The sequence below is a fragment of the Petaurus breviceps genome, unplaced genomic scaffold, assembly GCF_028583685.1.
Source record: "Petaurus breviceps papuanus isolate PSGF00001 unplaced genomic scaffold, PetGlider_PUasm1.0 185, whole genome shotgun sequence".
NCBI lineage: Eukaryota > Metazoa > Chordata > Mammalia > Diprotodontia > Petauridae > Petaurus > Petaurus breviceps.
In genome coordinates this window covers 22257390-22272500 of record NW_027185797.1, presented here as the reverse complement: position 1 = coordinate 22272500, position 15111 = coordinate 22257390, and the positions used below count along the sequence as shown (strand labels likewise).

Sequence of the window (15111 nt, the reverse complement as noted above, 5' to 3'; positions counted from 1 at the left end):
TCAGCCTTCTTGGACAGCCTGCTAATGGTGCTATAGTGTGGGCAGCCAATCGGCTTTAGCCCCACTGCAATTCGGAACCGCTAAGCTCAAACAATCCACTCCCCCCAAAGGGGAGATCAGAGGAGTGCGCTGCCATACCCCACACCCATCCCCTGCCAGCTGATGATGTCATCACCTGTTTAAAAGCCTCTTTCATTTGTCATTCAGGTCCCTCCCTGGCTTCCTTTGTGGGCTCTGCAGTCTAGTCAACCGGATCCACTTTTCATCTGTCACCTTCCTGCCTTCAGTCTGTGCTCCATACCTGAAATGCCCTTCCCTTAAATCTGCTTCTCCAAGTCCTTATCTGCTTTCTTATCTGCTTAGTTGTGGTGTCTCCTCCTCCAGATAGAGAAAGGAGTGGCCTTGGCTTCAGCTTTGGTCCGATCTCCTTCCCATGCTCCCCCATTCACAGGAGGAGGACCTTGGGAGCTTCAAAGATTGGGAAGATTCCATCTTGCCTTTAGAGTTCTCGCTGCATTGTCAGATCAGCGGGGGCACAGTTTAAGTGTATTGGGAGCCAAAGATTAACTGGAAGTCAACCCAAAGATTGGGTTCCCAGAAAAGAAACTAGATCACACCTAAAGAGTGACTTCTTGCATCCAGAACCTGAGCTGGTTATTTGCCACCTGCTCTCTAAGCCTGCGCCCATATCACCCTAGACTTTGTATGTGCTTGTGCGAGACTGTATTGCAGGCTTTCTGGGGAAATGGTTTGATACTCACTGTTCTTTCTGTGACATCTTATTCCAAATGCTACCTAAAGCCAACCAATTAAAATTATTCTCAACTAACAATCTTGGTAGGAGGCACGCTGGTGAAGGTTTGAACCAGTGGTCTCAGAGAATCATCTTAATCAGGAGGATCAGAGATACTCCCAGAATCCTCCTAGTAAGATTAGCTGGCTGGAGGGCCCAGTTCATTTGAGGGATGGGAATGAGGATGAGGGGAATAAACTCACCTGGGCTACAGTAACCTCAATAACAGCAATGGTAACATTCCAGAATTCCTCCTGGTTACAAAAGGAGACACCATGGAATCACACAGAAAACATTTAAACTTACAGCCAGGAGGTCTACAGTGAGGAAATCTGGCTGGAATCCTAACTCTGACGTTGGGAGGCAATATGGTGGATTGGAAACCAGAGGGCTGTGGGTTCGAATGCCACTTTTTTCACTAATGACTATGAGTAAACGACCAGACAAGCCACTCAGCCTCCCTTGCCCTCAGTTTCTTCCTTTGTAAAATGAAGGGGTTGGACAAAAGACTCTCTAAGGTCCCTTCCAACTCTAGAGCAAGGATTCTCTGTGTGCCTTTGGTTAAGTCACTTCAATTCTATTTCTTACTTTCTTCATCTGTAAAATGGAGGTCTTCAGCATGAAGACCTTCTCAAGGTCTCTTCCAACTTTAGATCTAATCCAGATTAGGCATTACATAGTTATAATCTATCATATAACATAGATGTAGATATATAGGACAGAGTCCTATGTGAAGCTCACAGGCACCCCATGAAGAACGGTCTATCTCATCATTTGTATTCTTAGATATCTGTCTTAATGGTGTCTGTCCCCAAAAGCATGAGTTGGTCAGGTTACTGCTTAGCCATTTACTCACTGTCAACGACTCTTTCTTACTCGGAGACTTTTTTTTTTTTTGCAGATTTAAGCAGCTTTAGAAGTTAAATGAAACTTGGTATACACGGGGTGGGACTCCCTCGGGAGGCGACAGGATGCTTTTGGCAAGGGCACAGTTATTGCCGGAGTCTGACTTTTACAAATTATAACCCTGGAGAAAACAATGGAGAAGCATGGATGAAGACACTGAGCCATCTCACGGGGGTGTCAGCAACTTTCTCCACTCAAAATGCGGGGACCTGTCCCCTGAAGTACACAAGAAGAATTTGATTTACAATTTGAAGGAAAACCAGGCATAGAGTAATTGGCGAGGTGGAAAAGCAATCTCATTCCTGCCAAATTGCTTTCTCAGGCTCCAAACGCTCCGTGGAGGGCTAGATTCGGGGGTATGCGTCTCATTTGTACCTACAGATGCCTTTCTTGTATGAATACGGCTTCTGGTACAAGTGTGATCTAATATTGTTGTCAGCTAAAATAAACATTTTAATTAGGGGGGAAAGATGTTCCAAGTTGTCTCCCCATGAGCTGGCCCGCATGTTTTCTGAATGGAAAGCCCCATTTACTACCTGTGTGAGTTTGGACTGGTGGGAGGCTCTCTGAACCTCACTTCATCTATGAACTGGTGATGGGAGTGGGGGGGGGGTGGACTAGATAACTACTAAGGCCTCTGACTTTCTCTAAATTTATTATTATGTAAAGATCCTTTATTATTGGCAAGTACAAAGATATTGAGCTTCCTCATGCTCTAATTGGCCTAAAAACTTTGCTGTATCCAACACCTTTTTTGATCATGTAAAAAATAGGTGCCTGCATGCATCCTATAACCTCCTTGTAGGTAGGAATTGTCTCATTCTTGTTTTCTATATCCCCGGTGCCTAGGGTTCTCCCACCCACCCTTGCCGGTGATTTCCATCAGTGTAGGGAGCTTTTTTTTCCAATGTGGCAACTCCCTGCAATGCTGATGATAGAATCCTAGATTTACAACTTAAAAGGACCTTAGAAACCCTCAAGTCCAATCCCATCATTTCATAGATGAAGAAACTGAGATCTAGAGAGGAGAATTTACTTGCCCATGATTGAACAATTAGTAAGAGTCTGAAGGATTCGAACCCAGGTCTACTCATTAAGCAATGCTGCCTCTTACCTTCTTCCTAGCACGTGCTTAATAAAAGTCATTTTGACTCTTATAAATACCCAAATTAACTACAAAGGACACATCAAGGAAGACACTATCTGCATCCAGAGAAGGATCTGATAAATAAAAGTATGTACAGAATGATTTTACACAAACACACATATACACACACACACTTGTGTCTAATGGTAGCCATCTCTAGGGCAGGGTGGTAGGGGAAGGAAGAAAAGAAAAGAAATTTACATGATAACTTTAATATACATTTCAAAGTAATAGCAAGTTATACATAATAGATTTGCAGTTTCATGTGCAGTCATATTTTTTATTATATTAGCTTATAGAAATGCTTGTTTATTCCATAAATTAAAAATAAAATAAAATTTTAAATATTTATTGAATTCAATTGTTTCTGTGAGGATTATGATTTTTCATCCTCCTCACTGAAATATTTTGACCACTGTCCTCCCTCTGCAATTGCCTTTCCCCAGCAACATCCAGCACCCACATATCCATGTGTTCACCCACATGTATAAGCTTCCTGTACTTGACTGTAAGCTCCATGAAGGCAGAGACTAGGTTTCATCTATACTTGGGCATCTCTTCCAGCATCTAGCATGGTGCTCTGAGGAATGTATTCTCTCCCATCCCTGGCAAATTTTAAGCAGATGCCTTGTTCACCGTGTTATGGAGGGAATTCTTTATCAACTTAGACCAGACAGTCTCTGAGATTCTGGGATCCTGTCCCTGATTTGCTTACGTGTTGTTTATCTTCCCAATTAGATTATAACCTTTCCAACTCCATTTATGGTGCTCTGAACTCAACAGCAATTTGACTAACATTTATTGAGAGCTTACAGTACAGGGCGCTATGTTAAAGGTGCTATGAATTAATTGAGGGGTAGAGGTAAATTTTCATTAAGTAAACCAATGGATAAAAAAATGGGAATCACTTTCCCAACGTTTGTTAAAAACGCAATGGAAATCCCCTTGCCTTTCTAAGACAATGATGGACTAGATGGAGTAAATAATTTTCCAAATATCACCCCATGGGGGATGCTGGAACAATGGGGAGGAAGAGGAAGTAGTAGCCTCAGGTGCAACTGGGGGACATTGAATAAAAATAATGGGGTGGTGCAAGCATAAGGAAAGAAGAAAAGATAAGAAAATTTTGAAAAACTTCATACATGTTTTATGTGTTGTGTAATAGAGTTAAGGTCATAGTGATTAATATTATTTTCCAAATAAACACACAAAATGCAAATTATAATTGATCAATGGTCAAGTCCTCTGACAGGTCTTAACAAGCAAGTGTTAGCAGGCAAATGTGTGATGCATTGTTGGGAAGTCCAGCATGCATCAGCAGGAATATGTGCATGTAATGACTTGTTTATGCAATATTGCATCATAAAAATTTCAATACAGAAAAACCCAACAAATGTTACAATAAATCATTAAATTTAAGATGCATAACTTAAAATATGCATATGTATGTATGTACACATATGTACATATTTTAAATTATGCAAATTTTTTTAAAAAGTAGATTTCCAGGGAAGCACTGAATCATTAAAAAAAATTTTTTTTGGGGGGGGCGGCCAGGTAGCACAGCGAGTAAGAGCACTGGCTTCAGTGTTGAGAAGACCTGGAGATCGAATCCCAGGCTCAGACACTTAGCACCCACCCAGAAACACCTGGCCGTGTAACCTTGAGCAAGTTACTTAACCCCAATTGCTTAGGGGCGGCCAGGTGGCTCAGCGAGTAAGAGCACCAGCTCCAGTGTCGGGATGACCTCGATCAAATCCGGGCTCAGATACTCAGCACCACACCCAGAAATAACTGGCTGTGTAACCTTGAGCAAATTACTTAACCCCAATTGCTTTAAAAAAAATTTTTTTTGAAAGGGGGTAGTAGGCTAAACAAGTTTGGGAACTTCTGTGGACAGAAGACCTGGGCTCAAATACTGACATGTCCATAGAGAACTGCATTTTTCAAGAGTTATACAGGTTTCCAAAGGGCCTGAAGCCAGAATGGGCAAAATGACTTGTGAAAGGTCACACAGGTCACAAATGGCAGAGTAAATTTGAACCCATGCCCTGTTTCTCTTCCCCCACTCTCTTTCCACTACATTGACATGGGAGTGGCACTAGGAAACCCTTCCATTGTGTAAAGGCTGTTTTGAGCAGGGAAGCGGTACAATAAGACAGCTGTAGGATGGATTGGAGATGGGAAAGCCTGGAGGAAGTAAACAGCCTTATATTCTTGTATTTGTGTTCTCAGTACTGAGCACAGTATCTGGCATGTGATAATTGCTTAATAAATATTCTGTCTGTCTGTCTGTCTGTCTATTCATCTATGATACCATCCCCTTTTATTGAAGCATCCAATTCCCATCATTCCACTATCACCTTTACTTCTCCCTCTCTTCTTTCTCTTTCCCTCTCTCTTCTCTCACTCCCTCCCCCCTATCTCTCCCCTTCTCTCCCTCTCTCCTTCTCTCTTTTTATTTTTTTGTTTCAATTCTCAGATGAAATCTTCCTTTTTTGTTTACAAGAAAAATTATAACTGACACTATTCATTATGATAATGAACTCATTTCGTAGTGTGGACATATTGTGGACTGTAATTAAAATGCTGAGACTCTTGGAATAAGGTAAAAAAAAAAAACAACAGTTTCTGAGAAGGTAGGTTCATAGAAAAGACAAACAGGAATAGGCTAAAGCAAATTAGGCTGGAGCCAAGAATATGCCCACTTTGAATGCAAAATTGACTATAAGCCAGGGACATTTACAGCATCCATAACAGTGATGTGGGCTCAGAGCTTTGAAGGGCATAGCAGTTTGTTAAAAATACCATGTCACCGTGAAACACTTGCTTCTGAATGAATGGCCTGGGGATTGTCTGGTGAGACCTTTATCATGTGGGTGCCTGGTAGAAATAATAATGCCAAAGAGATTTGCTTGTTTCACTCTTCACTTTTTGTGACCTCAATTTTAATTTTGGTGTCTCTTCCTTTATTGGAACATGATATAAATTTATATAGACCAAGGGAGCTTGTATTAAATGGTGACTGCTCCATTCATTTACCAATGGAGGATATCTTCTAAAAAGTAACATGGAAGCTTCCTCTCATCATGTGTGTGTGTGTGTGTGTGTGTGTGTGTGTGTGTGTGTGTACATTTAACTTCCATGGATCTATAATCTCATCATTGTGAGCATCTGTCTAGACAATAGCCATTTTTCATCCAATTGGTTTTTTCTGGATGGATAGTTACACTAAACTCATTTGAGTCATTATAGATCTCATCCAGGAGGCTTGCATTACCTCACCATTATTGGTAGGTAGTTACTCTACCTTGGTTCACCTCCATGATCATGGTGATCATCTTCGATGAGTTTATGCTTTGGGGAGCATACATCTCTTCATTTTATGCCTTGTCTAATATCAGTAGTCAGAGAGTTGTTGAACAAGGACATGTCATTGTGCCTTTCAAAGAAACATACATAATTATCACATACGAGTGGGATATCATTGTTAGAAGCGAGTGTTTATAGAAGCACTTCACTATGCTCAATAAGATGAGTTTTTATAGTCACCAAACGATAAGCAGAGTGGAATCACATATTCTTTACCCCTTTTGATTTGGTCTATAGTGTGGCATATTCCTTGTGAAGTTCTGCCTATTTCCTTCGAATAGCTAAGTAAAGATCCCTTAATCTGTGAACAGATTATTCTCATATTATATATATGGAAAAATTGGCACATAGGTTGGTAGTCATTGATGCCCTTTTTATAGTAATAAAGTCTTCAATTTCCCACACATACACCTTTGGCATCTTCCCTAGTTAAAGAAACCTTGGGAACTGAGCCATCAATATCCTCACATTTCCCCCTGTGCACATTTAGTCTAGTTTAGATACTTTTGCTCTCTTTGTTCTTTTCAATGCCATATCTGTGAGTACATCCAGGACTTCAGTGGTAGAGTCCAAATATGGTTGGATGAGTTCTTGATAGTGAAAAGACTTAGCTACAAAAATATTTGAGATCTTTTCCATTTTTCACGTGTTTATTGTTTTCTTTCCATCTGTATCCTTAAATGCCCTCTAGCTGGTTCTCTTGTCAAGCTTTCTTTACAGGAGATTTAGTCTCCATTCCTCATTACTCATGATTTTACATTATTCTTCTCCAAAAGACTTTAGAAACAAGTTTATGTCCTAACTGAATGTTGACCTTGGCTGCCATGTATTTCCTGCTTGAAAACTAAGTCAAATGTTTTCACTTCTACATGGTAGCTCTTCAGATAGATACTTGAAAATAATTCTACCTCTCCTAAATCTTCCTTCTTCTCAGACCCCATTCATGTTGCCCTCCTCATACACTCTGACCTCTACCTACAGCTGAACAACCCAATCTCCCACCATAGGGCGCTGGGCTTCTGATTGGTAAAGATTCACCATATTAAGGAGGACCCAGACACATCAAGCTAATCCATGGCTAACTGTCACTACCGGCTCCCCCTTGCTACTTTAAGAACATTGACCCAAATAACGCTACAAAAAAGACCTTCAGAATTGCCTTCCATTTGTACTGTTTATATTTTATATAGGCATATATACTTGCATGATGCCCTTCTCATTAATCTATGAGCTTCTTGAGGTCAAGAACCATTTAGCACAATGTTCAAAACATGGTAGGCACCAACACTTGCTGACCCTTGCCAACCTTTCCTTGGCTACTATATATGTATGTGTGTGTATACACATGCAAACACACATATACATGTATTGTCTTCCCATATTAGAACGTAAGCTCTTTGAGGGCAGGACCTGTCTTGCTTATCTGTATTTGTATCCTCAGCATTTATCATGGTGCCTAGAACATCTTCAGTACTTCACTAGCCAGATGGCACAGTGAATAGAGAGAAGGGGTTAGAATCAGGGAGACCTGAGTCCATATCTTGCTTCTAATCTTCACTAGCAATGAGACCCTGAGCAAGTCACTTGATCCGCTCTCTGCCCCGGCTCCTCATCTGTAAAGTAGGAATAATTATAACACTTCAGGATTGTTGCAATGATCAAATGAGTTAATATGCTTTGCCAAGTTAGAGCACTTTGTAAAAGCCATTATCAAATGTATTTCCTTAACAATTCATTCTTCTCTGGGCTAAATATCCCTCATTCCCTTGACTCATCCTAATATGTCATGATTTCTTTACCATCCAGGTCACCTGCCCTGGACACTCTATAGCTTGTCAATGTTCTTCCTAAAATGTAGTGCCCACAACAGAAAACAATGCTCTAGACACGGTCTGATTGAGGCAGAGAACAGCAGAAGCATCTCTCGCTGTAGCCTGTGATCACCTTAACTTTTTCTCACTATCATTTCACATCGTTGGTTCATGTTGACTCCCCTAAAACTCCCAGATTGTTCTCATAGAAACTTATCTAGCCATACCTCATCCATTTTAAATTGATCAAAATGACTTTTTAAAATACATTCTTTAAAAGTACTTATTCAGGGGGCGGCCAGGTAGCACAGCGAGTAAGAGCACCGGCTCCAGTGTTGGGATGACCTGGGGATTGAATCCGGGCTCAGACACTTAACACCCACCCAGAAACACCTGGCCATGTAACCTTGAGCAAGTTACTTAACCCCAATTGCTTTAAAAAAAACACTTATTTAAAAGATTCTTTCCAAAGTATGATTTTGTGGGTATAGGAGAAGCAACTGAAAAGTAGGAATTGTGTCTTTCTTTTTTCTTTAAATGTCCAGAAAACATGGAGGAAAGTGGTCTGCCCAGGGTAGGCACCCAAAAAATGCTGGTCCAGTGATGAGAAGTGTCTAACTATAACCTGTTTGCTTTACTGTTTTCTCCCTCCTTGATCCTTCAGGTTGCGCCCGCCATTAAAGAGAGGATGATGAAGAAGGGCAGCATGATGCTGGGCTACCAGCCACACCAGGGCAAAGTCAACTTCTTCCGCCAGGTGGTGATAAGCCCCCAAGTCAGCCGTGAGGACATGGACTTCCTCCTCGATGAGATTGACCTCCTAGGTAGAGACATGTAGCCATTGCTCAGGAAGGCCCCAGAGCACAAATCCCACCAAGCAGAAACTTCCCAATCAAGAACATCTGGGGCCTTGTTATAGACATGCTCTTTTTCAGATGCTCATTAGGAAATGCTAGCATCACTTTAAAATTAAATTGCTTAGTGTACTCTTAAAAGTGCCTCCAAAGTCTGGAAAAGCAAGGGCAACAGAATCATGAAAATATCATCACTGCTGCTGTTATAGTTCAGACACCTTCTCTAGGACAGTTGTCTGGGAAGAGTTCTCTTGGAGGGTGGGGTAGAGAAAGGGCCCTGGGGATTAAGCAGACAGCCATTCCCTCTTTAAAGGATCCATAAGGCTCCTAACCATAAGAATTATGGGTCTTATGCTTAACAATTATAATCACAAAAGATTCACATGAACAATTTAGGGAATGGTTGAGAGATGAGTTGGGCATTGTCCAGCCACGAGTCTGACCTTGCACCTTCCCCCAGCAGTTAGGCTCTGCACAGAGAGCTCTCACCTAGATCTTTGGTGGCCCTAGAAGCATGTTAAAACTATTTTTAAAAAGAGGAATGATGCAAGATATTTATATAAAAGAGATAACTTTTTATGTGGACTGATTGTGGCAAATGATTGGAATTTAACATGGCACTGATCTGTTCTAGTCTACCTGTAGGTTTTTTTTAAACCCTCAAATTACTTAATAGGGTATATATTTGTTATTAAGTTGTGTTTTCCTTTTTCCATCAAAGATTAACAGCCCCGAGAATGTTCTTTCATCCTAGTCTTCTGGACCACATTCTTGTTTTGCTCTGAGTCCTGTTTTGTTTTGACTTAACCCCCAGGTATGAATTTGCTTCCACCACCATAAGACACAGAGCCTGATTAGACAATATTTATCTCCCTCCCTTTGGAGGACAAGCTCCACTTAACACATGATACTGATAACTCACATTTATAACGTGTTTTAATGCTTATGAAACACTTTGAGCTTGGTAGTACAAATATTATTGTCTCCATTTTACAGATGAGGAAACAGAGGTTCAGAGTGGAAAAGTCACAGTAAATTCACAACTAGAGTTTTAACCCAGGTCTCCTGACTCTAATGCCAGCAGTCTTTCCACACTGACTCTCACTCTAGATAGGAAGGAGAGAGTAGGCCCAATCTAGGCCTCAAAAGTTAAAAACTTGGTCATGAGATTAAATAAGGATCATCACCTATGCGGAAGCAACTAAAATGAAGGTAAGAATAGACTTTCATTAATCCCCAAGACCATGTACTCACAATGGTTGATTTTGTTTCAATCATTTACCAATAACATGGTTATACTAGGTTCCATCCATTCTTTTGCCAAGGATTTATTAAGGGCCTCCTATATGCTAGGTACTGGGCAAAGTGCTGGGAACAAAAAATGTTTTTTAAAAAATGCATCTATTTTTTTATCTCAAAGAGCTTTTATTCTATTGATACATGGCCCTCTTGAATGAGACCGCCATTTTAGCAAATTATCCTGCTACCTACAAAAGGGGTTGTATGAATTGTTATCTTCCTGGTCATTCTTTCTCTTGTTTTTGTGGACTGTTTTGCTTTGAAATAATCATGGTGTGCTTTGGTGAAGGCTGAAGAGCAAGCTAAAGGATGTGGTCATGTAGTATTTATTGTTCATTCTCCTACACTGTGACTAACTGTAAAGCTGAAATCAGAAGTTTTCTTGTTTGCCCTGAGTTTGTTTATCGAGGTAGCAATGACCAGCGCATTCTTTTCTCTTTCACTTCTTGAGTACTTAAAATTGTTTCTAGACAAAGTGCTTTAATGCCTTCAATTGACATGTCCAGTGTTGTATAACATTCCCATTTATGAGCTCCAAAATGCCAGTGATTTATTGAGGTCTCAAGATGATGGATAAAAACAAAAATAGGGGCTCTTCACCAACGTCCTAAAACACCTTCACAGTCGTTCCTGGGAGTGGATTATCTTGTTCCCATCTATGAACCTAATTCTACCTTTCTTTAGAAGTTTTACTTGATAAAGGACTGGACAGAATTAGGCCCCTTAGATACATAGTTCGCCATAGGAAGCCCTGTATAGCTATCTTCTAGGTATATTGGCTATATTGGAATTATATTCCTAATTTTTTTTTCATAGACCTGGGCTACAGATGCACCAAAGGTTTAAGGATTAAAAGATGTAAAAGTATTAGAGTTTTCCTTATTCTGTTTCTTTTCCTTAAGACAAAAATTATGCAGGCATACTCCCCCTAATACTAATTGACTCTATTAGGTGAAACGATATTCCTGGGGGCAATGAGTTACTTAGGAACTAGGTTATCAATGGTTGATTGGTCAGACAAATTGACAGATAGGGTTTGTGGCTTTATTGTGGGGCTTAGTTAAAAATGTATTCATAATGTTAATAGGACAGCCTTATCCAAAGCAGTGTAGGCTTTTAATATCCAACGATTGACATCAAGAATTTCTCGTTTAATGTTTATCGCTACTCTGTTTTCATTTTAGCATCTTGTTTCTGTCTTATGTTTCCATTATGTCAGGGTGGTTAAGGTATGTTTACCAACATGCCTCTAAGTTTTATAGATGCTTACTAGCTATGCAATGATGTTGCTGCTTCTAGTTGTTTTTGTCTAAACAACAGCAAAAGCGATTTTTTTTAAGTCTGCACAGTTCATGAAATCTACATTGGTACCCTCATGATGCAAAAATGAATATTAGAGCATAAATTTCTCATTTGACTTGACTTTTTCCCCCTGTCATTTACTGTTCACTAATGACAATGTTTATATAGTATAATGTCCCTCCTGGACTAGGCTTCCATTTTAGCAGTAGAGACAAGAGACTGCTTATCTTGTAGTTGATGATTTGAATAAAATTAAAGAAGAGAAATGAATTATGTGTTTGTCTTTTATCTGGGGTGTAGCAGGGGAAGTGCTGACCTGGCTGTCCATAGACCTGGGTTCCAGTTCCAATTTGCCATTTCTTAGCACTATCATCATGAAAAAGTATGTCTGGAAATCAGTTGCTTCATCTGCAAAATAAAGGAGTTGAACTATCCTGCTGGGGGGACTGTCTGCCACCGGTCCCTCCCATTCCAATCCATTCTCAATTCAACCACTAAAGTGATTTTCCTAAAGCTGGCCTGACCATGTCACTTACGTGTTCCTCCTCTCTCCAATAACTTCCAATGGCTCCCTATAGCCTCCAGGAGCACATACAAAATTTTCTGCTTGGCATTCAAGGACCTTCATAACCCAGACCTTTCCTACCATTCTTACATCGTATTCCCCTTCTTGTACTCTTCAAACCAATGACACGGGCCTCCTGGCTGTTCCACAGACAAGACACTCCATCCCTGGGCTCCACACATTGTCCCTGATTATCTCCCATGCCTGGAACACTGTCCCCCCCCCCTCCATTCTGACTATTGACTTGTCCGGCTTCATTTAAGTCTCAACTAAAACCCTGTCTTCTATAGGAAGTTTTTCCCAATCTCTCTTAATTCCAGCACCTTTCCTCTGCTAATGAATTCCTATTTATTTATCACGTATATAGCTGTGTGTTATCCCCCAGTAGACTGTTCCTTGAGGGCAGGGACTGTCTTTTGCTCTTTTTGTATCCCCAGCACTTAGCACAGTGCCTGGTACATAGTAGGTAGGTGCTTTAATAAATGTTTATTGATGATTGATTTATTGATTAATAGATGATCCCCACATTCCATCTCCCATTTCTACGACTTTACACAGATTACATCCCCAACTTTGGAATATTCTCTTTCCTCATCTCTTATAATCTCTAGTTGCTTGTAAGGTTCAACTCAAGTGATACCTCTTACAGGTGGGCTTTCCTGACCGCCCTAGTTTTGCTTATCTGTCTAAGTAACGTTTCCCTTGTGGGTAGTGGAATGTCACTTTGAGGGCAGAGATTGTTTCATTTTTTTGTCTATATCCCCAACACCATGGACCTTAATGAATTGAATCAAGGACCCTTCAAGTTCTAGAATCTTTTTACTCTAATCTTTCTGAAATATAAGGTGGAAGATGGGGAAATTCAGCAGCAAGAGCATGGGCCCCCTAGAAGCAGTCATCCCTCTTGAAGATCTTAGGTAGAAGGAAAAGCAGCAGTTACTCGAAATTTCACTGATTCCATCTCCTCCCCAAGGAGCATTCGGAGCAGCCACCACCAGACTTGAGGCACTAAGTGGAAAGGTCCAACCTGGAAACTGACTGTGATTTTTAAGTCAAAAAGAATTAAGAAGGAGGTTGGGAACGAAAGAGTTAATGTGTCACTTATGTCCTCCTTGGAAAGAGTGTCATCTAGCATGCCATTGCCCATTTTCTTTTCAATGATTATGAGATGTGACTAAACCAAACAGCTTTTGAATTTCTATTGGAGCTCCCAATACATAACTTTTTTTTTTTTATTGCAGAACTATCTGGGATCAGGAAGCAGCTTAGCATGGGGGAGAATATCGTATTATAACACCGACACACAGGCATGAGGCAGCACCTGAAAGACTATTAATTTTTTCTGACAGGTGGAAATTGTGCCTCACTCCCCATCTGCCGCTCGCTCAGCAATCATGATCCCAGAGGAGTAAATAGGGACAATTTTAAAGCGTCTTCCAGAGCAGACTTCTCATCTGAATTTGTCTATTCAGCGTTAAATCCTACACTATTTAGACTTGTATACTGGATTTTCCAATTCTTCCCCCTACCATCCTGACAGGCTACAATTTGCAGCAGTCCCTGACAAGTAATTGGCAATTTGGGGATGTGAAATAGACAAGAGAATTGGAGACATCTTAGAATAAAAGAATGCTTTAAAATATGCATATAAGATTGATAGAGATCTGCCCCCAAAATGTGCTATTCAGATGAAGAAGAAAGGAAGGAAAACTAGGTCAACAGCATTACTGCTCGTGCACGGTGCTGTCTTGTTAAAGACAGGTAATTAGAAAACCAATGTATGCCATTTGTAATGCTACTAATGTTATTTTTCCTTATTGCAGAGAATATTCTATGAAACTTCCTGCTCTAACTTGGTTAAATCTAGTTGTTGGTATTTAAGCCTTAGATGATATTATACTATAAGGACTAGGTAAAACCCTAGTACAGACTGAGAAACTCAATACTCTTTAGGTCACGGATGGGACTTCATCCAACCACATTGTCATTTATAGGAAGAAACAGAAGAAGGAACTCACTTACTCAAGGTCACACAGCCACACTTATCTCCTTGCTGTTCCCTGTCCACAGTATCCCATATTCATGTCTTTGTCCAACCTGCCCCAAACCTGGAATACACTCCCTCCCTTGGATTTAGAGGCAGGATTCCATTTCCCCCTCTGACACTTACTACCTACTTGACCTTGAGTAAACTAATTCACCGCTCTTGGCCTCAGTTTTTACATCAGTAAAATAAGAATGTTGTATTAGATGGCCTCAAATGTCCCTTGTATTTCTCCAGGTCTCTCCAGGTCTCATGGTCTCATGGGACATGGGAGACACTGGCACAGGACAGCCCAGAATGGCATGCCTATGTCAAAGAAGGCACTGTGGTCTATGAGCAAAGCAGAACTGATGTAGCTCAAGAGAAACATGAGATGTGCAAATTTACAGACATCTCCGTTCCAAATGTTCACATGGACTTTTTGTTCCCAACCTGTGGTAGAACCTTCTGAGCTCATATTTAACTGATCAGCCATAAATGAACACATTTTACCTAGACCCTGACATAGTGATGTCATGTTAGTCCCCTTCGAGTACAAAGGACAACAACCAACCAGCATCTCTCCATCAATGACCCTATGATCACTCTCCTATGTGGATTCCACAGCTGTCCTTCACTCTCATGCCATGAACAGAAATATACAATGAAATTCACAGGACAGGGTTAAGCACAGGTGTTAATGAGAAATCAGGTTGGATCAGCCAGGTGCAGCTTTTAACCTTATAAAAGAATATGGGGAGGGGGGTGGCTAGGTGGCGCAATGAATAAAGCCCCAGCCCTGGAGTCAGGAGGACCTGCCTTCAAATCCAGCCTCAGACACTTAACACACAAAAAAAAAAATAGCCATGTGACCTTGGGCGAGTCACTTAACCCCAATTGCCCCCCAAAAAGTAAAAAAGAAAGAAAGAAAGAAAGAAAGAAAGAAAGAAAGAAAGAAAGAAAGAAAGAAAGAAAGAAAGAAAGAAAGAAACAAAGAAAGAAAGAAAGAAACAAAGAAAGAAAGAAAGAAACAAAGAAA

The 15111-nt window shown here is 40.6% G+C and overlaps 1 protein-coding gene across 1 annotated transcript in view; it reads left to right on the top strand.

Annotated features, from left to right (window-relative positions):
- The window catches only part of GADL1 (glutamate decarboxylase like 1), a 168988-nt gene extending 157241 nt beyond the window's left edge, over positions 1–11747 (top strand). Inside the window, exon 14 of the mRNA XM_069088570.1 lies at positions 8694–11747. Within this exon, the coding sequence (XP_068944671.1) occupies positions 8694–8867 (174 nt within the window). The 3' untranslated portion in view covers positions 8868–11747. The remainder of the gene's footprint in view (positions 1–8693) is intronic.
- The last annotated feature ends 3364 nt before the right edge of the window (positions 11748–15111 follow it).